The 23,285-nt window shown below is 55.4% G+C and overlaps 1 protein-coding gene across 1 annotated transcript; it reads left to right on the forward strand.

Moving 5' to 3' along the window:
* PRR18 (proline rich 18) lies at positions 6,549-10,503 on the forward strand. Its single transcript, XM_021086118.1, is given in 4 exon segments — positions 6,549-7,099; positions 7,198-7,305; positions 7,365-7,729; positions 7,732-10,503. Coding segments are annotated over 4 exon segments (1,098 nt in total). The 5' UTR covers positions 6,549-6,779; the 3' UTR covers positions 8,037-10,503.

Here is a 23,285-nt window from a genome sequence, read left to right on the forward strand (position 1 = left end):
CGCCCAGAGGGAAACATGCTGGACTTGCACCCTGCGGGCTGCCGGGCGCCCGAGGAACGTTCCTCTAGACAGTCGGTAGCCGCCCGTAGTGAGGAGCCCAGACGCCCCGCTCTCCGAGCGCTTAGCCGCCTGTCCTGCCTGCCCCCCCGCACAGCCCGACCCATCACCGGCCCTCTGGCCCCCGGGGCAGGTGGAGCTGCGGGCAGGCCCCTTCCCGGGGGGAGCTTGTCCACATCCGCGGTTGGGGCGCTCGGGTGCCCTCTGCCTCCAGAGCCTGCTTCCTGCTTTCCCGGTCAGCAGCCTCCGCGGTGTCGCCCTGAGCCGGAGGAGAACCGGGAGCCGTCCTGGGAAGTGGCTCCAGTTCCACTGCTTTCAGGGAGACCTAGGTTTTGGTTTTCGGTTTTTTGGGCTGTGCTCACAGTGTGCAGGAGCCCCTGGGCCAGGGATGGAACCCAGGCCACCGCAGGGACAACCGCCAAGGAGCGCCACAGCTTTGTTTTTCTGGTTGAAATGGCCTGACTTGCTCTCTCTTTCCGTCCTGCGTTGGTGGCGGCCAGACTGAAGGGAGGTGCCTGCTAGGATCAGCATGACTGACGGGTGGGCTGCTGAGCAGAGAGCACACCCAGCCTGTCCTGAGCAGTGTCCCCATCTCTGGTCGGAGGCCACGGTGGGAGTCACACTTCGGAGCCACATGTTCCCAGAACTGGCTGGAAGCACGTGGGGGACCGGGGACCGCGGGACGGCGTACAGGGCGGCGTTGGCCGTGGAGGTGGGGCACGGCCTCGGCATGGGGAATAAAGCCACCAAGTCCACGAGAAGGTCTTGCAGGGAGAGGCCCCGGACCGCAAGGCTGCTGGCTGCTCAGCACTCGGGCTTCGTGGGGACTCGGCCGGCCCAGGCGGCACCAGTGCGGACGCTCCAGGAGTCAGGGTTGGAACTCAGACCTGGTCTCAGATCTGCTCTCTCCACCCCAGGGAGGCATCACAGTGGGCTTCAGGGCCCGCCGCGTGTGCAGGTTTCGGGGTCGGGAGTGCTTTGGGAGGGGCCTGTCGTGGGCACAGGTCCACGTCCTTAGCCGGGTCCCTTCTGTGCCCACCCTGGTGCTCCTCGTTTCCCGCAGTGGCCCTCGCCCTCGGGTCTCCGGCTGGCCCCGCGGCTGACCACGCGCGCGTGGAGATCTCACTGCCTGGGCTTGTCAGCCTCAGCCTCCCTGAGCAACGCCAAGGTCACAGGCGTCCCTGGAGAGGCTCGCGCCCCTGCCCCACACACTATGCAAATCTTAGGTTTCTGTGTTAGGCTGCTTCTGCCAGCTCCTCAAAGCTAAAGTCTGGCATAAACCCCGAGGGCCCTCTGATGCAGACACTGTACCCGAGGGACCCTCAGGATCGCAGGAGGGGCGTGTCCAGCTCCTCGAGCCCCAGAGCGTCAGGACGGCCAGGTAGGAGCCCGAGCACAACCAGCAGGATCCGGTCCTGGTGACGCCATTGACAAGGCTTGGGGTGGCCTCTCAGGTCCTGGGGCATCAGTGTCTGGTGTCCAGTTAGGAACTGGGCTGGGAAGTAACGGGCCCTCGGGGGCCGTGTCCACAGAGGACCGACCTGTGGGGGATCTGGGCGAGGAGCAGTTCCCCCCCATCTGCAGAGCCCTCCATCGTGGGGAGGGTGTAACCCAGGAAAACCAGCCTTCACTCGTTCTCTTTCAGTGTTAATTCAGTCAGCTCTACTTGTGCAAACTAGCCGTGAAACTGTTGGCCAGGTCACTTAAAATTAATCTGCTTTCACAAAGCCTTTGCAGAGCTGGACTGCGATACGGCACAGGCTCAGTATTACTGCGGGACCGTCCACAGGCGAGAACCCATCCCCGGCGCCATCTCGCCATCCTGACTTGCTTTCCTTTCAAGTGAACCGTTTAAGGAATGGCTTACAAGGAGATGCCTTCGTGGCGGTGAAGGAGCACCTTAAACTGCCTGCCTCTTGTGGAGACTGTTTCGTGCTTGTCTTTAACAGGTAACGGGACGTGGAGGGGTGACTGTGGGTGCAGTCGACACAGGACGGTCCCGCCCCGAGAAAGCACCCTCACCACTCACACGGGTTAGGTGCAGGCTGGCGCACCCGACCAGGTAACAGCAGTGGTGCCCCGTGGGGGCTCGGGCCACTAGGGCTTCCGTCCTCGCCTCCGTTTCTCCTTCTCAGGGTTGGAGCCGCTCACCTCCATCTCTCCAGCTTAGTTTCCGGCAGCATCCGCCGGCCCAGCGTTTCTAAGGAAGCATCCTGAGCACAGGTCCAGGTCCAGGACAAGTCAACCCACAGCTCCTGCTTCTCCCTGTGAGGCTAAGTCCATTTAATACACCTGAAAACCCAAGCTTTGCCAGAAAGAAGTGTGCTGAGAGCCTAAGGCATAGCATCTCCAACAGTACAGCTTGTGACTGTTCTTCCTGTATGATCTCGTTTTTAGTTGCTTCACTTTTTTTCTCCAGGCTGTTACAAGAAGGAACCGCATGAAGTTTTGCTTTCAAAGTGGAGGATGTGCCTGGTGGCCCAGGTGATAGTCAGTAATATCAGAGTGGGGTTCCTTGTGTGACCCGGTGGGCAGTGGAGCGATTCTCAAAGTGCAGCCAGGGCCAGGGACATGCTCGGGGGCCCGGAGACCCTTTCAGGGTCCACTTTTGTCTTTCACTGCAATCTTCTCTCTGTGAGTGCTCGTCGGCCTTACAGCTGCGGGCGTGTGATCACACAGGACGGAGCCCAGAGCCCGCCACTCTCTCTGACTTGTTTGCTTTAGAAGATATTACTCTCATTAAGTGTATGAATAAACTTTTTTTTAACTCGCCATTTAAATTTCTAATAAGGTGAACATCAGTAGACAGGCCACAAAAGAGTCTGTTTGGATCCTGAGAGTGGGGAGGGGTCCTGAGACCCCGGGGTGCTGGGTGGGGGCGTGTTGGGGCCGCACTGCCTGGACGGGTCTCAGCCCAACCACGGTGGGGTTAGTCGGCGAACCTTGGTTTCTTTGTCTGTAAGAGGCAGGTTTTACTGGGTTTCCTCCATAAGGCTCTCGTGAGGTCTCAGTGGGGCAATCCGGATAAAGTGGATTATGATTTCCATGGCAAATAACAGCGGAACAACCTCCTGCATGTGTTCCTAGTTCCAGAGCCTTCAGAGTAACAGGCCAGTATCGGAAGAAATTTGGGCATCCTTTAGTTATGACCTGAAGTTCTCTCTTTCTCAGGACTGAAATAGGATTTTTAAAACTAGAATCAGCTTACCATGTTTTCAAATTCAGATTGAGTTTTGGTTCTGGATGTTTGAGTACCTCTTACTACAGCAAGTAAAACACTTTGAATCAAACCATACAAGTGAACTACAGCATTTATGGGAAAAGAGTGTAACTGCAAAAACAAAACCAGCGTGTTTCCCTTTTGGAAATTTTGTTTTTCCTTTTTGAAATATGTTTGTGTGTTTTCCCTTTTGAAACTTTTCTGCACATTGAAGTGTGTGCCGTAGTAGAACCAAGAACTTAGGGAGGAAGACGAAACCCTTCTTAGAGTAAATGCTGATTTCCTGGCCTTGGGACGGGCTCACGGGCTGAATTTGATCAGGGGCCAGCTCCCGGGTGAGGACCAGACGAGCAGCGTCTGTGTGGTAAACAGCACCTCTCATCTCTGGGGTACCTGTGGGCTCCAGGCACGATGTGTGAGCATCTCTGGCCCCTCGCTGCAGTGACGTCATCCCAGCACAGCCTCCATCCTTTCCAGTTCAGTTCAGACCCGGGCGACAGTCACCCGCGAGCGACAGTTTCACCCCGGCCTGGGCGTACTCTTCTTGGCATTTACTTCATTGATTGGAGTGTTTTCTGCATATACTTGATTCATCCTGGAAATATTTGAAAGAGTTGTTCTAATGAAAAATCTTTGTTCATACAGTGACTCTGAAAAAAGGAGAGAAAACGTTGCCATTCATTTCCAAATGATGGGAGATGACTTATTGTTTATTTCACATTTGAAAATAAATAAATATCGTTTGAAAATTAAATACTATAAAAAGTACAGACAGTTCTGAGTATATATATTTGATTTTGCTTAAAGTAACTGACCTTTCAAATCGGCCAGTTTATTTGAAATAATGCATTCCATACCCTCTCGGTGACATGTAATCGTGTATTTTAGAGGCCCTCTCTGTCCACCCCGTGACCCCAGAAGCACAGCTGTGAAACTGAAGGCAGGTCACAGTGTTCTGGTGCTCGGGTGTCACTGTTTAATATGTACACAGCTTCCCCATTGTTGTGTTCTGGGCACGGTAGGCAAAATCCTATGTAAGTATGAATTAAATGGACTGTTTCTTGACTAAGCACGTTTCTGCCACATCCCCGTACCGAACCTATGTGAGGCTGCCTTCTCCCAGTGTGACTTTCCTCCCTGGTAAACGCCACCAGCTAGTCAGGTCAACCAGAGAGGAAGTGCATTGGAGCCTTTAAGAGCCGGCGGGCTGGTGACCGGGGTGAATGACACGTGCTGCTCTCCTGCCTCTTCCCCGTCCAGGCCGGTCTTTCTGGCCCTGATTCCCAAGGGGCTGCAAGTTCAGGTAGAAGAGGCGGCGACCGGGAACAGGATGCTGTCAGCCGGGTGCTTCAGCAGAGGCTGGGCTGAGTCCCTTCCGAGACCCCACTCCTCGGCCACTCCAGGGGCAGCAGCCACCTCGAGGCACAGGGGCCCCTCTGCCGCCCTGGGCGGGCGCTGGGTGCCAGGCATAGAGCATTTACTTTCCTGCCGCAAGGGTCAGACCTCAGCTTCCAAGTCTCGAAGCTTCTGGGCTGGGACAGGATGAATCCCAGCGACCAGGGCTGTCTGAGGCCTCTCAGAGGAAAATGCCCAGTCATGGAGTTCCTGTCGTGGCTCCGAGGTAACAAACCTGACTAGTATCCATGAACGTGTGGGTTTGATCCTGGCCTCACTCAGTGGGTTAAGGATCCGGTGTTGCTGTGAGCTTCGGTGTAGGTCACAGATGAGGCTGGGATCCCATGTTGCTGTGGCTGTGGTGTAGGCCGGCAGCTGCAGCTCCGATTCTACCCCTAGCCTGGGAACCTCCACATGCCTCAGGTGCGGCCCTGAAAAAACAAAACAAAAGCCCAGTCTCTGCTGGTGAGGGGTGGTGGGGCACTCACTCCATCCTCCCCGCTTGCAGATACCATTTGCTGGCACAAATGCTGGCCCCGAGGCTCACGCCCGTCCCCTGGCTGGTGTTGGGAGCCTGTCCCCCTGTGGAATGGAGGCTGAGAGGAGCCGGCGCGCACCTGCCACGGAGCCCCTAGGTCACATACACAAGCTGTTCCAGTGATGAGATGCCAACCCACTCGCCTGCAACCCTCACCCTTCGACTGTCACTCCTTCCGCAGCATCCTGAGAACTAGGAAGCAGGAAGGAGAGACGCCCAATTGCCGACACCGTTACAGCTTTTGAACTTCTGGGCCCCTACTCAAATCTCACGTGTCCTTCCGCCTCTGCATCAATCACTGCCCCCACCCCTACCCCCACCCCGTCCTCTCCCGTCCCCCCACCCCCCGTCCGCTGTGACTTCATCTTTTCTCCTGCCCACCTGCTGCCCCCGCTTCTACACCTGGTCCACACCCTCCCAGAAATACCTGGAGTAAAATGTGTGTGATTTCAGCATGGACAGGTACTTTCTGACCTAAACTGCCCCGAAGGCACTCCCCCCGAGCTGTGGGAGGAGACAGGTCGCTTCGAGGCCCCTGCAGGGAAGGGGACAAGCTCCCAGAGAGAATGGAGAGCGAGGAGCCCGGGAGCTGTGCTTGTGTGTTTTGTGGGGAATATATAAACGTGGGGTATTTTGCGGGAGCCGGGGAGATTATGGGGCCTAAGCCACCTGTCCCCCATCAGCTGTGGTGAGAAATGCTTCCCGCCAATGTTTCTATCAAGTTTCCTTCCTGCCCTGCCCTGACCAGTGGAACACATGGGGACAGGGAGGGGGGAACGTGGCCAGTGTCCCGGAAGCCACCGACAGCAGGGAGGGGCGGGTGCTGCCACAGGAGAGAGCAGAGGGGCTGGGCAGGGCCGCTGGCAGGTTGGCACAGGTCACACCTGAGTTTGCCCACATCTGAAGGCTCTTAGCTGACGCGGGGCCATAACCAACACAACTTGGTCACGTTCCTGGGTTAACCCAGGAGCACGCATCCTCTGGACAGTGTTTTTGGTAAATTCTCCATAAGCCACGCTGGGAGGACTTACCTGCACCTTTGACTTTATGATGCATCGCTCTGTCACGGGCCAATGAATCATTCATTTCTTCAGCAAACGTTTGAATACTGTAGGAATATTTTTCTGTCTCTACCTCTAGAATCTGAGTTGACAGTGAAGATGTCTCATGCATGCTGAACCACTGTTACAGCAATACCTACTCCCCTTCGCTCGCTGGAATCACTCCCTAAAAGAACCTAACGTCTGAAATTTCCTGTATCATTATTTATTTTGCCTATTCAAGGAGAACTAGGTTTTTAAATTTAAAATGACTGCCTTTCAGCAGCGATATATCAACGTTCTATAAAAACGACACCAGACGATTCACTGAAATGTCTTTTCCCGCCTCCAAGTTCCAGCCAGCTTTCTGCTCTGACACCGGAATCCGAGGCCAGCCCGGCCAGCGGTCCCCGTCGCTGTCCTTCCCACCATCTTAAAGGCACTGCGAGGTGGCACCGGATTTTCTCTGCACTGGGCAAGGACTCCGCCTAGGGCTTAGGACACGCCCGGTTCTCCCCGCCTCCGATGGATGAAAACTAGCCCTGGCGGTGGCAGGTCCGCCGAGGAGCGTCGCCCGGCCCAGTCGGTCGTGACACCAGCCGGCCGCAGGAGCACCTCGCCCCGCGGCGCCCGCCTCCCGCCGGCGCGCTCAGCTCCTCCTCCCGCCCGCGCGTCTCTCTCGGCGCGGACCAGGCGGCCGGTGGCGATCCGCACCCCGCAGGGCGAGGAGCCCCCGAGCGGGGGCAGAGCCCCCGGCTGCCCAAGGAAGGAGGGTGCCTCGGCGGCGTACAGCCCCGGGGTGTGGGCGCCGGGACCTGGCGGGGCCGGCGATGCCGCGGCTGGACCGAGGTGGGTACGGAGGGAGCGCGAGGGGCCGACCCCGGCCACCCATGGAGAGGGCGCCCGGCTCCGCGCCCCGGGGACTAAAGCCGCCCCTCTCCTTCCAGGGCACTGAGCACCCGCCGGCCCGGCAGCACCATGCCTTTCCCGCCCGTGCCGCCGCCGCCGCCCACCCCCGCCCCGGGGGTCCCGGCCGCGCGGCCGCCGCCGCCCCGGAAGCCGGCGCGCCCCGCAAGGCGCCCGCGCCCCCCTGCGCCCCGCCCGGGCCCTCGCCGCCCGCCGCGGCCGCGGAGAAGAAGAGGCGGCCCCCCGAGCGGCCCCAGGGGCTGCTGTCCAGCTCCTGGCCCTCCGCCACCCTGAAGAGGCCGCCGGCCCGCCGCGCCCCCGGCCCGGCCTCCCCGCGCGCCCTGCCCCCGGCCGCGCCCGGCCGCCCGCGCGCCCCCGCCCCGTGCGCGCCCCGGCCGGCCGGCTCCGGCGACGGCCCCGCGGGGAGCACGGCCTCGGCGGCCGGGCCCGACGCCGCCCGGCGCTTCTCCCTGAGCCTCACGCCCGAGGCCGTCCTGGTCATCCAGCGGCGCCACCTGGAGAGGCAGCTGCTGGCGCGGCCCCGCCGGGCGCCCCCCGCAGCCTCGCCGACGCCGGGCGCCCGCTCGGCCCCTGCCTCCCCGCCCGGGCCGCGGGCCTCGGCCGCCGCCCGCCCCCGCCCGGCGCCCTGCGGGGCCCCGACCCCGGCCCGAGGCCCGCCGACCTGCGCCCGCTGCTCAAGGTGTCGCTGCTCAACGACCGGCACAAGTACGACGACGTGGAGTACGAGGAGGAGGCCGCGGCCGCCGACGAGGGCCTGGTGCGCAAGTGCACCGAGTGGCTGCGCGGCGTGGAGTCTGCGGCCGCCGCGCGCGACCGAGCCGGGTCCCTGGACGCGCTGCCGCACCTGAGCACCCTGTGACCGCGCGCCCGCCTCCGGACCCGCCGACGGCCACCGCGCACCTCCGGCCTCCTGTGAGCCAGGGGCCCGCCTCGCCCCGACCCCGCGGACCATCTGCCCCGGGGCGGGGGCCAGCCGCCGACCTCGCCCTCTCCCACGCCGGGGCCTCCACCCCGCAGGTCTGCCTTCCGCACCATCTGGCCTCTTTGGCGGCCACCCGTGTCCTTGGCGATCATGGGGGTGGGAGCGCAGCGGAGAAAATGCCTCTCGGCCCCACCCCTGAGGTTCTTGAGGGTCCTGGAGACCCCCTGCCGGGAGCAGGCCCCTGTCGTTGGTTGTCGCCTGTGGGTGTTGGGTTCAGGCTGCTCTGGTTGGAGCAGCGGGTGACAGGCTGGTGTGGGGGGACCAGGAGGGTGGCCGTCTGGTGCAGAACTGGACACGGTGCTGCATTTATGATTTTGTTTCTTCTAAGTAGACACCATGTCTCTGGAAAGTCTGCAGACCCAAGGAAACGTTAACTCCCCACTGGGAAGGGTGAGGGTCCTGGCCGCCAGGAAGGTCGGCCTGAGTGGGCACTGTGGTGGGGACAGTGCCCTGTGGTCACAGCCCTGACTCGCCCGGCTTGCAGCTCCTCGGGCCCTCCCCACCCCCACGTTCACAAACACACACACATGCCTATACTCACACGGGGTTACCCTCAAGCACACACACGCATGCTCTCAGCTCTCACAGTCGCGTCCTTGCGCTGTCAAATGCACCCTTAAACACACTCACGCTTATACACACACACCCCGTAGTCTTTCTGAAGCACAGCTGCGGCAGTTGTGTTCAGCTTTCCAGTAAGGTGTGAGCAGGCGTGCGGCTCAGCTTCTGGAAAAGGCATTGTCCTTATTTGAAGTGCTGCTCACAAACTGTCTTTTGTGCTCCAGGAAGGACGGGTAGCCAGAGGGAGAGGGGAAAATGCAGACGGTTGTACCCAGACCCAGAACAGGACGTTCCAGCCAGAGGCCAGTTCTGTGGGGAGGCGGGGTGCGGGGTAGATGTGTGTGTGCTTTCAGCGGTTTTAATCACTGTGTGAAATCAGTGACGTGGTGGCTTTGTCCAGCTGTATATAGTGATTATTTAAATGTCTATTTATTATTTGAATAAAGGGTAAACTCCTCTGCCTTTTAGGGGTCACGCTCTTCCCCACTAACTCCAGGCTGACTTCTAGATATTTCCTCCGCTCCTGAGTATATGTGACTCTAAGGGCGAGAAGGGGAAAATGTTAGAATCAGACACAGCTGGTTCTAGACGAGTGTAATGTATTACCTCAATTTTTCACTTATTTTGTAAAAGTAACTAAGGTTTATCTCGTTTGACTTTAATGTGTCGTCTTAATCGTATTTTACATTGAAGCCTTACATTTTTAAAAAACCAATTTTGTATTTTTCTTGTGGCGATCCTTGCTCCAATCTCCGTCTCGGGTGCTAGGCACAAATTTAGTTAAGACCTGAAGTTTCTCCTTTGGCGGGAGCTGCATCAATCACCAGACGGGATGCAAAAGCAACCCCCAGCCACTGAATAGCTTGTCTTTCCTGCCACCTGTTTCAGTGCAGAGAGCTGGGTTGTTTTTCACTTTACGTGAGTATGTTAATACCAGAGAGGCAAAGTCAGCAACGGAGCAGAGGTGAAATTAAGACACGTGCTTGTCGGAGTTCCCTTCGTGGCTCAGCAGTTAACAAATCCAACTAGAATCCACGAGGATGCGGGTTCGATCCCTGGCCTCATTCAGTGGGTTAAGGATCCAGCGTTGCCGTGAGCTGGGGTGTAGGTTGCAGATGCAGCTTGGATTCTGCGTTGCTGTGGCTGTGGTGTAGGCTGGTGGCTGCAGCTCCGATTTGACCCCCTAGCCTGGGAACCTCCATATGCCACATGTGCAGCCCTAAAAAGACAAAAAAAAAAAAAAAAAAAAAAAAAGACCTGTGCCCGTGAAGGCTCTGGCTGCCCTGGTTGAGGCCACAGAGTGTGGTCCTAGGGGAGGCACGCTCGTTCTGGCCCTTAACCAGCCGGTTGAGAGTGAACCACCAGCAGCTTGAGAGTAAACCGAGATCCCAAGGAGGGCAGTGTTGTAACTTACTTGGGTTCATTTGCTCTAAGTGCAAATACTGGTACTTATGAGCCCCAGCTTCCTGCCCATTGTGAGAGTGAAATAATAATTTAAAGACTTTCCTAGGGAAATTGATCTTGGCGTCTCGGCGTCTGCCGGAGCGTGTGCCTCGGTCCTGCTGCTGTCCCGTGTGATCTCTGTGTCCCTGGCTAGTCCTCTGTCTCCCCCCCACCCTGGGGGGGGGCATCCCATCTCATGCCCCCCCGGCCACAGTAAGACACTAGGCAAAGAGTTTCTTCTCTGCGATGTCCGGTTGAGTTGCGTGCCTTGCTCTTCTCCGCGAAGCAGGTGCATGGAGCGTGGAGTATTTGCGTTGCTCAATAAAAAACGGAAAAGGTTCCAGGCGTGACAGGCCGTGTCTGTTCGCGTTGCAGCTGACATTTGGGGGAGGTTTTCTCCATCACGTGCCTGCAGTTTCTTAATGTTTATATAAAAGAGAAGTTCACTGCCTGCATTTCTTTCTAGGAGGTCGTTAAACCCTGTCGGGAAGAGATCACGGGGGCTTTCAGAATTCTTCTGAGAGGGTCTCTCCGCGGTGCTGCCCCGCCTGAGGCTCTGGCGTTTCCAGGGGTTGGCAGAGGTTCATTGGCCTTAATTACAGTGACAGGGATTCTAAGAATTCTATTGCCAGGCAAACAGTATCACAATAGGGCTGTTTGGCAGCAGTGCGAGACCTCCTGGTGGGTCACAACCCCCACGAGGGCTCTATTTCAGATACACGCCCAAGAACATGTGCCGCCTAACAACAGAATTCGTATGTATTTTAGGAAGCCGTGGACTTCCAATTAAGAATCCCTTCTACAGGGAGTTCCTCTTGTGGTGCAGTGAAAATGAATCTGACTAGTATCCGTGAGGACGCAGGTTCGATCCCTGGCCTCGCTCAGTGGGTTAAGGATCCAGCGTTGCTGTGAGCTATGGTGTAGGTTGCACATGTGGCTTGGATCTGGTGTTTCGTGGCTGTGGTGTAGGCCGGCAGCTGCAGCTCCAATTAGACCCCTAGGCTGGGAACCTCCATATGCTGTGGCTGTGGCCCTAAAAAGATTAAAAAAAAAAAAAAAAAAAAAAAGACTTCCTTCTACATCCACTCACTTAGAACGTCTTAGAATGTCTTTCTTTTGCTGAAAGTGATTTCAATCCAGCAGGTCATTTCCACCGGAAAGGAGAGGGTGTCAGAGCACGGACTCCAGGTCCCTCTGAGCGGAGCTCATCGCTTCGCAAACATGATCCGTCTTTGAAAGCTCTGGGTTGTGGAGAAAGTGATCGAAGGTGCCCAGGGCAGGAAGAAGGTGGGAAGTGGGCTCTGGGCGGGCAGTGCCGGTCCTGCCCCGTCCCCCGGCCGTGCAGGGCCCGTGGTCTCCACGTTGCGTCTAAGGGAGGAGCATGTGAAGCCCCAGAGCCGGGGCATGTGTGGCCTAATTCCACATATTCAGGGGACACCCCGGCACTCAGAGGGTTTATGTTGATCTGCTCTGCTTCCAGAAAAAGCAGATGCCAGAAATGAGAAACTTGCGCTTTGTGGCACAGTTCGGTGGAGGGTGGTGCTCTGGGGAATCCTGTCAGATCAAACTGGCTCTGAAATTGTCATTGTGTCCCTTGGATGTTAGCGTGGGGATCTCAGCCAGCGGTGCTGTGTCATTAAAGCCAGCCCTGAGCCAACAGTCCATGTCAAAGAAGCAGTAAGAGCGCCCGTGATTACAGAGCTGCACCCAAGACTGTCGCCTGTGCGGTGCCCAGACTGGCCCGGTTCAGACCAGCACCGCCTTTGTCCAGATGTTGGCCATTAAGAGCTGGTGGCTCCCTTGGGCCGAGCTGGTAGCCCCATGCCCAGCTTAGGGACTGAGCCCCTCCCTAGCGTGGTCCGGGAGAAGGCTTCTCAGGGACGTTGAAGGTGGCCTTGGGAGCCTTCGAGGCCGCTGTCCGGGGCCAGCCATCTCTCATTACACCTCTGTGTCGCCATCTCTTCTGTGTACTGGGGATAGGAGGACAAGCGCCCGCAGCATCCCACACAGGCTGCCCACCATTTGCATACGGAGACAGCGCCGTAGAGAGGAAAGCAGCTCCCACCTGCACCTCACCCCTGCCGTCTCAGAGCTGCCCTCCTACCCAGGTCTCTGGGTTCAAGTTCATAAGCTGCACGCAGAAGTCTAGCGAGCACCGAGGGAGCGCAGGCGAGTGCCTGGGGGGACTTTCGCGGGTACCACTTCCAGGTGGTTTTGGGAATCTTGAATTTTCCATGGAGCATAGATTTAAAACATTTCTTGGATAAAGATCACGCCAGGAATCAACAAAATAGGACACCAGCAATAGAGAACATGTACCAAGTTCTAAGTTGGTTCTTTTTAAAGATTAGTTAAGACGAGCAGCATCTAGCGTGACCGATCAAGCAAAAAAGAAAATCACAAATTGCCAAGATGAGGAATAAGAGGGATTTAACTGCAATCCTACCAACTTTAAAAGGACGATCATTCAAACCAGGGACGGGAGTTGACGTTACAGCCGTCCCATCTGCTGTCAACAACGCTGTGCAGAGCAGACACCGGCCAAGATTTTCTCTGTGTTATTCTGGAAACGTTTCCTTTCCAGGGTCCATATCTTAGTTTGCCAAACAGTAAAAACAGCTGATAGCCACAAATCTGGGGCATCGATATTTTTTTATTTATTCATTTTTTTTCTTTTCTTTTCTTTTTTTAATGGCCGTACCCACAGCATATGGAAGTTCCCAGGGTGGGAGTTGAATCCGAGCTATAGCTGCCGGTCTACACCACAGCCACAGCAACATGGGATCAGAGCCACATCGGCAACCTACTGCAACACCAGATTCTTAACCCACTGAGCCAGACCAGGGGTGGAACCTGCATCCTCGTGGATCCTAGTTGGGTTCTTCACCCGCTGAGCCACAATGGGAACTTCCAATGTTTTTTATTTCGCATCGCGGTTCATGAGGGTGGAAGTGAGGAGAATTCTGACTGTTGTCTTAAGCAAAAGAATAAACAGAAAGCGGCTGACACACGGTCATACATTTTCCACCCACACATTGGAAAAAATAGTGTCCCTTCTGCAGGGGCAGCCTGGGTGGCAGGGCCATGCCATTCACGTAGGGAGCCTCTGCTGTGCCCCGGGCGCCCCCTCGTCCTGGGTCGCTTCTCTGCCACAGGCTGCGTGTGGGCTCCGCATGGTCCCTGGTGCTATGGACCAGCTTGCCCACAGCCCCGAGGTGACTTCGTATGGTGTCGGTGAGACTAGTCCATTTCCGAGCGCTTCTGTTCACCATCGGTTGGGATGAAACTCTTTGGCCAGTTTTATAGATGAAGCCGGGGACCCAGGTGTGAGCGGGAGCAACCAAACTGCAGCCAGTGCCCAGCGGCTCCAGCTTCCGTGGGTGCCGGGTGCAGGGGGATGTGTGCCCCCCCACACCCTGCCTCCATGTCCCTCCCGAAATGAAGCACCCCCAGAAATCCCAGGAGAACTTCTGACACTCAGGCATAACTAGCAGGGTGCTAGCCCCTCCACTTGGAAGTGCCTGAGTGTCAGAAGAAGTGGAGGGTCGGCACCCTGCTGGTTATGACACTTGTGGGGGGCTAGGGAAAGTCACCCGAGAATGAGTGTGTCACCCAGGGGTGGGGTTGGGTGGGGTGACACAGCCTCTAGGACGAAAGCATGAAAACACCCCAGGGACCTCTGAAAAGGTGCGCTTAGCAGAAGAAGCCAACTTTCTGGGTAAACAAGAAAGCAGACAAACACGGAGGGAGAACTAGTGACTCCAAAAGGGCTGTGTGTCCAGGCGTCACACGGACATGCTGGCAGGGCCTGCGTCCATCCCGGGTCCGCACATTCCCAGTGGCCTCAGGCGGTCACTGTCTGCCCCACGTCCCCTCTGGACCCGGGCAGTGGGAGCTCTGGGTGGGGGCCGGACAGGCACGTGGTGATGCAGTGTTTGCGTCCTTAGGAACAGACCCCTGAGTGTGACCTCACTGACCACAGTGCTGCACTGGCAGAGACGACCCAGCCAGAAGGTTCTGGAACAATCACCACTCAGTGGTGGAGACGGGCCTTCCAACAAAGAGCTCATTCATGACTAAGCACGGCCAGTACCCACTGCTGTGCCGTCCCTGGGGCCTGGGGAGAAACACCACGGGGAGGGGTGGACAGGCCACCTGTGGGCAATCGGCTGATGTCACACGTGCTGTAAAGCACAGCTGTCCCCGCGGACGGGCCGAGGGCCCCCGGCCCCGCCGTCAAAGCACGTCAAGGAGCGTGTTCCTCTCTTTCCATCTCCACGGAAGGCGCGTCCGGGAGGGACGCCTTTCAGGGACACCTGTCCATGCTCAGGGCCTGGACGCTCCTGGCGGAAGTGATACCTGCTCTTCCACCAACAACGCCCTATTTGACTGAATTTTAGAAAAAATGCCCTCAAAACGCTAAACATGCAGCACAAAGAGAAGGGACCCCCGCCAGTAGGAAGGAAAGATGAACCGACGTTTCAGGCTCAAACTGGACTTGATCCCGTGAGCGATGCTTCTGGTGCGTAGGCTTCTAGCTGCACTCGCCTTTGTTCTAGAATCACGGTGGACCTCCTTAGGGAAGCAGGTGAGGGCCGAGTCACAAAGGACTAGAAAGGCTTTGGGGGTGACGCGAAGGGAACGGTGCTTTCTGAGCACAAGTGAGGCATCTCCAGCAGCACTGAGACGGGAATGGCTGGGTGGGCCTGATGTCCAGGTGTCCTGCAGCCGCCCCATCACTAAGCCCAGCCCCCATCCTGAGCCCATCCCCCATCACTGAACCCAGCCCCCATCACTGAACGCACCCCCATCACTGAGCCCAGCCCCCCATCACTGAACCCACCCCATCACTGAGCCCAGCCCCCATCACTGAGCCCAGCCCCCCATCACTGAGCCCAGCCCCCATCACTGAACACAGCCCCTCGTCACTGAACCCAGCCCCCATCACTGAGCCCACCCCCATCCTGAGCCCAGCCCCCCATCACTGAACCCAGCCCCCCATCACTGAACCCAGCTCCCATCACTGAGCCCAGCCCCCATCACTGAGCCCAGCCCCCCATTGCTGAACCCAGCCCCCATCACTGAGCCCAGCCCCCATCCTGAGCCCAGCACCCATCACTGAGCCCAGCCCCCATCACTGAACCCAGCTGCCCTGAAGAGTCTTTTTCTGCCAGAAAACGCAGATCAATGTTCACAGGGACTGTGCGTGGCTGGCACAGCAGAGGTGGCCATTTGCTCCGGAACAAGTGGTGGGACCTTTGCTCTGAGGGCAGAGGGAGGGCAGCACGCATCTGAGGAGGTGGAGGGGCTGGGACGCAGGAGCAGGAGAGGTGGGACAGGAATAGGGGTCAGCCGGCGTCCACTGTCACTGGAACAGCCCTGGCGCTGCAGCTTGGATTCAATCCCTCTCGTCTACCGGGCCTGGAGGAGGGACGGGGGAGCGGATGAACAGGGAGGGAGAAGGGCCATCGTGCCAGAGGGGCCCCACAGGCCAGCCTCCCTCCAAAGCCCCCCTTGTCCTCCAGGTCCCAGAAAACTCTCAGAGTTCTGATACCTCTCTGTGCAAAACACAATCCGAGTCCGTTTTTAAGGAAATAAACCCAAATCAATATTGTAACGTCATTGTTCAAACATACATTTGAGTGTAAGACATGTTTGGGGGCCCTGTTCATAGGAACAGATGCCCCCCAGTCTTGCTGGTGTGATGCCCACCTCACGAGCATCAACGTCAACGCCCTTCTCGGCTTGGATGCACCATGGGCCAGGGTTACGGTTGTGGACGTGTCCCCAGGCGGGCTGGCTGCGTCTCAGAGCCCCGACTGTCCTTTAACTGTGAAGAACCACTAACGTCCATCCTGAGCTACAGAGGATGAGGGCTTGTTCCTTCCGTGGGGGCCACGAGCCCCAAGTTTCCAGAACGTGACTGTTGACTGTTGGCTCGTTCAGCAGCTAGAGGCCAGGAACCCCAGTGCTCAGGGCGGCGTGCCCATGACGTCCTGGCGCTGCCGGCCGCCTCCAGGGGTCTTTTGGGGCCTCGTAGGGTCCCCATCCTTGGACTGTGAGTGGTGCACCCAGTGGGTTGTGCTGCACCCCAGTGGGTTGTGCTGACATGCACGTGTGCATTTCCGGTGGTGCTGGAAGCACCTAGAAGCTGCCCTGCATACCGTCTGCAATCCTGGATTCGTGCTGGAGAGAAATTCCACCTGCCAACTGAGAATCATCTCGCAGGGGGGAGTCAGTGCAGCTTCCTTTATCAGACACTTATTTATTGATTTATTTTGGTTGCACCCACAGCATATGGAAGTTCCTGGGCCAGGGATTGAATCCAAGCTGCAGCTGCAGCAACCTGGATCCTTCACCCACTGCGCCATGGCGGGAACTCCAAGACTCTTAACATCCGTAAAATTCACATGCTCACTGTGACCAAAGTATCAGATTTTTAAAGAAAAATTTAGGAATGCTTGTCCCCAAGATGAACCTGGAATGGGTTCCTCCAGCCTTTTCCACTCGACTTCAGGTTGGCTCTTACCCTTGCCGCTGGGGGAAGCAATACTGTTTGGTTTCGCATTAAAAAAAAACAAAACAAAAACAAAAAAAAACCTGAAAACAAATGAAATTATAATTTTTTAAAAAAGCTTATTAAAAATATTCATTGGGAGTTTCCATCGTGGCTCAGAAGAAATGAATCTGACTAGTATCCATGAGGATTCAGGTTCAATCCCTGGCCTCGCTCAGTGGGTTAAGGATCCGGCGTTGCCATGAGCTGTGGTGTAGGTTGCAGACAAGGCTCGGATCTGGCATTGCTGTGGCTGTGGTGGAGGCGGTGGGTACAGCTCCAATTCTTCCCCTAGCCTGGGAACCTCTATATGCCATGGGTACTGCCTTAAAAGACACACACACACACACACACACACAATTCACTGGATATTAAAAAAAGACTCTGGTATTCACCCACCATCTTGGTACTAGTATGAACCAATGGGGCCCAGGCCCCACCCACCCGTCAACAAAACCCTTGGCAACCACGCTGGTGGTTTTCAAGGGCCCAGCCATTGGGAACGAACCATCAGGTCAGTGGCTCTTTGAGCAGCTGCCCTGGCTGAGCTTCCCTGGGGGCTGGGGGCCTCCCCACATCCACTCCTGGGGGGGGCGTGGGCGGGGGGCGGGGGGTAGGCAGCCAGCATCACCTTCGGTCCTGGGAGCTGTGACAGAGGGGAAATGCAGTCACATCCCCGCAAACTCCGGGCTTTCTGGGGACGTCCTGGTTCAATGAGATTCTTCCCCCACATTTTCCTTCCCGTTGGGAGAATTCACAAGCCACCACCAGGTCTGGCACTTTCCTTTTTCTTCCTCCTCTGGAAGGATCTGGAAGGCCCCGATGTATTCCTCTGAAGTAGCCTCTTCCAGCTTGTTAGGGACAGACAAGGGGCCACAGGGCACTAAACCCAAAGTGAGGAAATGATGGCCTTTATTCAGAATTCTCTTTGTGTCTTGGTCAGGTAATAATTTCTTAAAATAACAGCAACAACAATAAAGAGTGAGCCTGTGACTCTCAGTTACCGAGGGGCCCTTGGATCCTTCCCGGGTGGGTCTCCAGCCCCGCCAAGACTTTCCCGAGCCTCCGGCCAGGGGCATGCGCTCACCGACTGCAGGATGAACTTGCGTCCTTGGAATCCTGCTCCACGCTTCTAGCCCTCCAGAGCCAAAGAAACCCCAGACAACAGATGCCCATACACAGTGCATAGCAGTAACTCCACAGCTCTGTTTCTGTGCCATAGTTTATGGTATTTAATTTTATATAATATATATTATTTATTAGAGCATTTTTGATACCCCATATTCTGTTTACACACCTCAAAAACTGCTCAGTAATTCTTTTGTTTATTAAAGCACCACTGCTCTAGAGAACGGCATCTACAGTGGCAACACTGACCACCCGTCCTATTGCTGCTTCTGGTCCGTTGGTAGACTACCTATGGATGCTTATCCTGGGCTTCATCACTGCATCTGTCCTGGCCTTCTCCGTGGGAGCCAGCGATGTAGCAGATTCTTTTGGTTCAGCCGTGGGTTCAGGTGTCCTGAAGCAAGCCTGCATCCTAGCAGCGTGGGATGGGCAAATGCAGTGGGCAATGAACTTTGGGTGAGTGAAATGGGACAGCCTTCCATGTTCATCTGTCTACCTCTTAACGGAATAAAAAAACTGCCTACCATTTTTAGAGGAAAAAAAAAAAAAAAAAGAATGAGCCTGTGGCAGGTGCACACCTGAGCTCATGGATTAATGTCACCATGGAAATACGACATAAACAGGAAAACTTCTTCCAGGGGTTTTATTTTATTTCCACGATTTTATTTGTATGTCAACAAACTCAACTGCAGGACCCTATTCATTTGGCTTTTCTTATCTCAAAAAACTTAGTATCTTATAAATGCTTACAATCAGGTACAAATGCTATGATGTAGAATAAATAGAACTACTGGATTTCCAGGGACACTAAAACACCCCTCAGGGAGTTCCCACTGTGGCTCAACAGTAACAAGCCCAACCAGCATCATGAAGATGCAGGTTCGACCCTGGCCTTGCTCAGTGGGTTAAGGATCCGACGTTGCCATGAGCTGTGGTGTGGGTCCCAGATGAGGCTCGGATCCCAAGGAGCCATGGCCGTGGCGAAGGCTGGTAGCTAAGGCTCTGATTTGACCCCTAGCCTGGGAACTTCCATATGCCATTAAAAAAAAGAAAAAGAAAAAGAAAAAGAAAAAGAAAGGGCGTTGCTGTGATCACCCAGTTTTCCACCCAGTTTTTCCGACTGTCCCTCTTAGAATTTCAAATGGGACAGGACTGTCTGTCACCTTTAGATGGTAGCACCGCAGTTGATACCAAAAACTTGCATGTTTACTCTTCAATTCTTTTACATCCATCTTTACCTAAAGTATTAAGTAGCTCGATAAGAAGGTGATCTGACGATGTCTCAACTTGGCAGCAGGAAACCTGGTAACTCACAAGTCAATTCTCTGTGGTGCCCATAGCAGCCAGAGACACGCAGAGCTGTTCCTCTTGCTGCCAGGATGTGATGTCAGCGGGGGCGGGGCGGGGGGGGGGCTGGGCCCTGGAAAGGGCAGGGGAATTGGAAGATTATTGCTTTGGTATCAGATCCTGGTAGAATTAACACTATAGCTCATATTTCATGGCTTCCTCTAGGCATAACCTGCAGCTCTGTTAGCCGCTGGACGGCTTCTAGAATCCTCAGAATGTGGGGTCGCTGGGCGGTTTTCCCAGCTTTTGGACGTGAGCAGTCAAGAGTTTTTTGGGCAGGAACTACACACTTAGTCCAATTATTAAACACAAATAAACAACTTTTTAACTTTGGTTTTCATTGTGCATTTAAGTAGGAAAATAGGGAACGCAATTAGGGTCCTTTGGTGTCAGAAGCAGAAGCCAGCTCTGCTTCAACCTGAGCAGAAAGAGGGTTGTGAGAAGGTTAGGGGAGCTGGAAGGGGGGTGGTGACAGAGGGGAGGGACGGGCGAGGGACAGTCTTCCAGCCATAAAATAAATGAGCGGGGGTGAGGAAAGAGTCCATAACACTGGAACGACGTTGTATGGCGGCAGGTGGAAACGAGACCTATCGTGCTGACCATTTCACAATGTATAAAAATACTGTTGTACCTCTGCAATAATAATAGGTACAATAATATTCTATTATAGGCTGCCGAGTCCATCACACTTCAATTAAAAACAGAAAGAATGGGAGGGAAAGCAGAGGAAGCCGGCTTTGGAGAGGGCAGGGACCCAGGCAGTGGGGACGAGCGGGAATCCAATGATTGGGGATGGATGGGTGGCTCGCGTGTCACTCCCTGCAGGACACAGATTTTGGGGTGAGGGCAGCTTTAACCTCGCACAGTGGGGGAGGGCAGAGGGGAGAATGAGGCGTCTGGTCATAGGAGGGCGGGTGGAAGCCTCCGGTCACTGCAGCTCAGGGACTCGGAGCACCTGCTTTGCCCCAGGCTCTTATGTGCATTGTCACAGGCGGTGACCGCATGCCTTCACTTCCCAAAGCCACACGTGTGCTGCGCTAGTCTGGGATCTCTTGGTGCATCCCTGAGAGTCCTTGCGTGGCTTAATTCTGGTGGTGGGAGACCTCAATACGGGGGCTAGGAGTCAGCGACAGATGAACCCCAAGGGGCCCGAGTGGTGATGGACAGTGAGCCCCCAGGGAGGTGGGGGGACCGGGCAGATCCCTGGGGGCTTGCAGGGCCTTAGTGAGGAGGCGGTAGGTAGTTCTAGGGGGCTTCTTGCTGTTTAAGGGAATCTCACCAGCAATGGGTGATTCAGCTTAAGGACTTCTGTGCTTAAGTCACAGCCAGCCCCCCACGCTCCCCAGGAAGGACCAGGCGTCTCTAAGTGCCATCACATCTCTGGGGACTGTCCCCTAGCTCAGCCAAGCCCTCTGAGGAGGAAGAAAGGCGGCTCAGGTGTCAGCTAAGTTGCTGTTCTTTTTCAGTCATAGCTTAAGGGATTTTGAAATGTATTTTAAAAGGTAATTAAACACTGGGAGTTCCCGTTGTGGCTCAGCGGTAACAAACTCTACTAGTATCCATGAGGATGTGGGTTCAGTCCCTGGGCTCGCTCAGTGGGTTAAGGATCTGGCATTGCTGTGAGCTGTGGTGTAGGTCACAGATGTGGCTCGGATCTAGCATTGCTCTGGCTGTGGTGTAGACTGGCAGCTGTAGCTCTGATTTGGCCCCTAGTCCAGGAATTTCCATATGCCACAGGTGCAACCATTTAAAAAAAAAAGGTGGAAAATGGGATTTCCCTGCTGGCTAAGGTTAAGGATCCAGTGTTGTCACTGCTGTGGCTCTGGTTACCGCAGTGGCATGGGTTCGATCCCTGGCCCGGGAACTTCTGCATGCTGTGGGTGTGGCCAAAAAAAGGGGGAGGAAATAAACATCATTCATGATTCTTTTATCCAAACGGATATCTTCTCTTTGATCATCTTTGTGTATTTCCCTCTTAGAATCTAAGCAAATATAAAAAGAGCTACTTGAAAATTAACATGAGGATTCTCTCACCTTATTCAATATTCTCCTACCACATGATTTTATTGGCTGTGTAGTTTTGCCCTATTACCATAATTTTTAAAACGAATTCCCTAAACAAGCGTTAAGTTTGCCCTTCCTTTGGGACGCATCATAAATACGACTTCAGTGAGGGGCTGGGCCCTCCAGTATTTCCTACTTATGAACTGAAAATTACACTTTGGTGAACAGTAATTCAACCTGGCCAGTCTGCTCCTGACTGCTGCTCACGTACAGTCTCACAGGCTTCAAGGATGGAGGGAAGGAGGTTTGTAGGTTTTGGGTTTTGTTTGTTTTTTTAGAGTTGCATGTGTGCTACGTGGAAGTTCCCAGACGAGGGTCGAATCGGAGCTGCAGCTGCTGTCTACACCCCAGACACAACAACTCGGGATCCAAGCCTCCTCTGTGACCTATACCACAGCTCACGGCAATGCTGGATCCTTAAGCCATTAAGGGAGTCCAGGGATCAAACCTGCATCCTCATGGATACTAGTCTGGTTCGTTCCCGCTGAGCCATAAGGGAAACTCCAGTAGTTTTATAATCAGTAAAGAAACCCCTTCCAGGGAGTTTCCGTCGTGGCTCAGTGGAAACAAACCTGACCAGCATCTACGAGGACATGGGTTTGATCCCTGGCCTCGCTCAGTGGGTTAAGGATCCAGCATTGCTGTGAGCTGTGGTGTGGGTCACAGACTCGGCTCAGATCCTATGTTGATGTGGCTGTGGTGTAGACCAGAGGCTACAGCTCCAATTTGACCCCTAGCCTGGGAACCTCCATATGCCATGGGTTCGGCCCTAAAAAGAAAAAAAGAAAAGAAAAGAAAAGAAACCCCTTCCAAATGGTTTTACTCTCTCCATGTCAGATCAGCCCTGCGGCCCTCAGAGCAGCGGGGAGGCCCCCACCTCTCACTCCGGGGTAACGGCTCACTTCCCAGCTGAAGCCAACACATTACGTGCAAACGGAAGTGACTTTGGGCTGTGTTCCCTCCCACGGGGACGGGAGAGGGATGGGGGCCACCCACAGGTTCCCCGACCCCAGATCTGCCCTAGTCCCGCCCCTCACCCTCCTGTGCCAGGATCCTGGCCATGAAAGCACCTGAAAGGATGGACTGACGTGCCCGACGGACCGTAAAGAGGAACGGAGCTCGAGCTCCACAGCTCCTGAGCCCAACGAAGTATCATGGGCCCCACATCAGTTTAATTCTAAGTATCACAAGTGCGTGCAGCTTATCAAAATGCAAACACATGGCATGTTCCCAAATGCTCACTGATTTCCAGGCAAGACCAGATGCAGAAGCTCGAGGAGCTTTCTTGGAGGAAAGAACCTAAAAAGAGCAAGAAAATTCAGAAGCTGGCACAAACCAGCAATAAATTCCAACGTGAACTGGGCAGCGGTTGGTGCAATGAATGGTAAATGAGAACTGGGGTGCTGGCGCAGGGCCTCGGAGGCGCCATGGTTGCCAGGCGCTGTGGCTGTGTTGTGACAACGACTGTAAAGACGCGGGGCCTGGACTTGCCTGGACTGGAGCCGCGCATCCTGGGACCGGCCATCTGGAGCCTCACCCTGAGCTGAGCGCATGCGCAGAGAGGGGTGATGGGGGGGCACTGAGGTCAAGGTCAGGGACAGGGGCGGGGTGAGAAAGGGGAAAGGCCGAGACGGTGGAGACAGCGGAGGTGGAGGAGATGCGAAGGACAGGGGAACGGGCGCCTCCACCAGTCCTGGCACCATTCTCCCGGTGGGGCCACCTGTGCGCCTTCTGTGTCGGCCCAAGAAGGACCACTGGCCTGACTGTTTCCCTAGGGAATTGAGCCTGAAAATGCTGCAGAGGCTTGTAAGGCCTCTTTATTTAAAATAGCACCACAGAAAAACAAACATCACATTGTCTGGTGGCTTTTGGATTTGTTTGCAAAAATAAAGCTAGCCATGGAGATCAAATTGTTAGATACCCTCCGATTTTCATGAAAGAGTCAAGAAAAAAAGGAAAGGCATTATATTCTTGAATGCTCTTGGCAATAGCATGGGGGAGTTTTTGCTCGCTTGTTTGTTTTTTGA

The sequence above is a fragment of the Sus scrofa genome, chromosome 1, assembly GCF_000003025.6.
Source record: "Sus scrofa isolate TJ Tabasco breed Duroc chromosome 1, Sscrofa11.1, whole genome shotgun sequence".
Lineage (NCBI taxonomy): Eukaryota > Metazoa > Chordata > Mammalia > Artiodactyla > Suidae > Sus > Sus scrofa.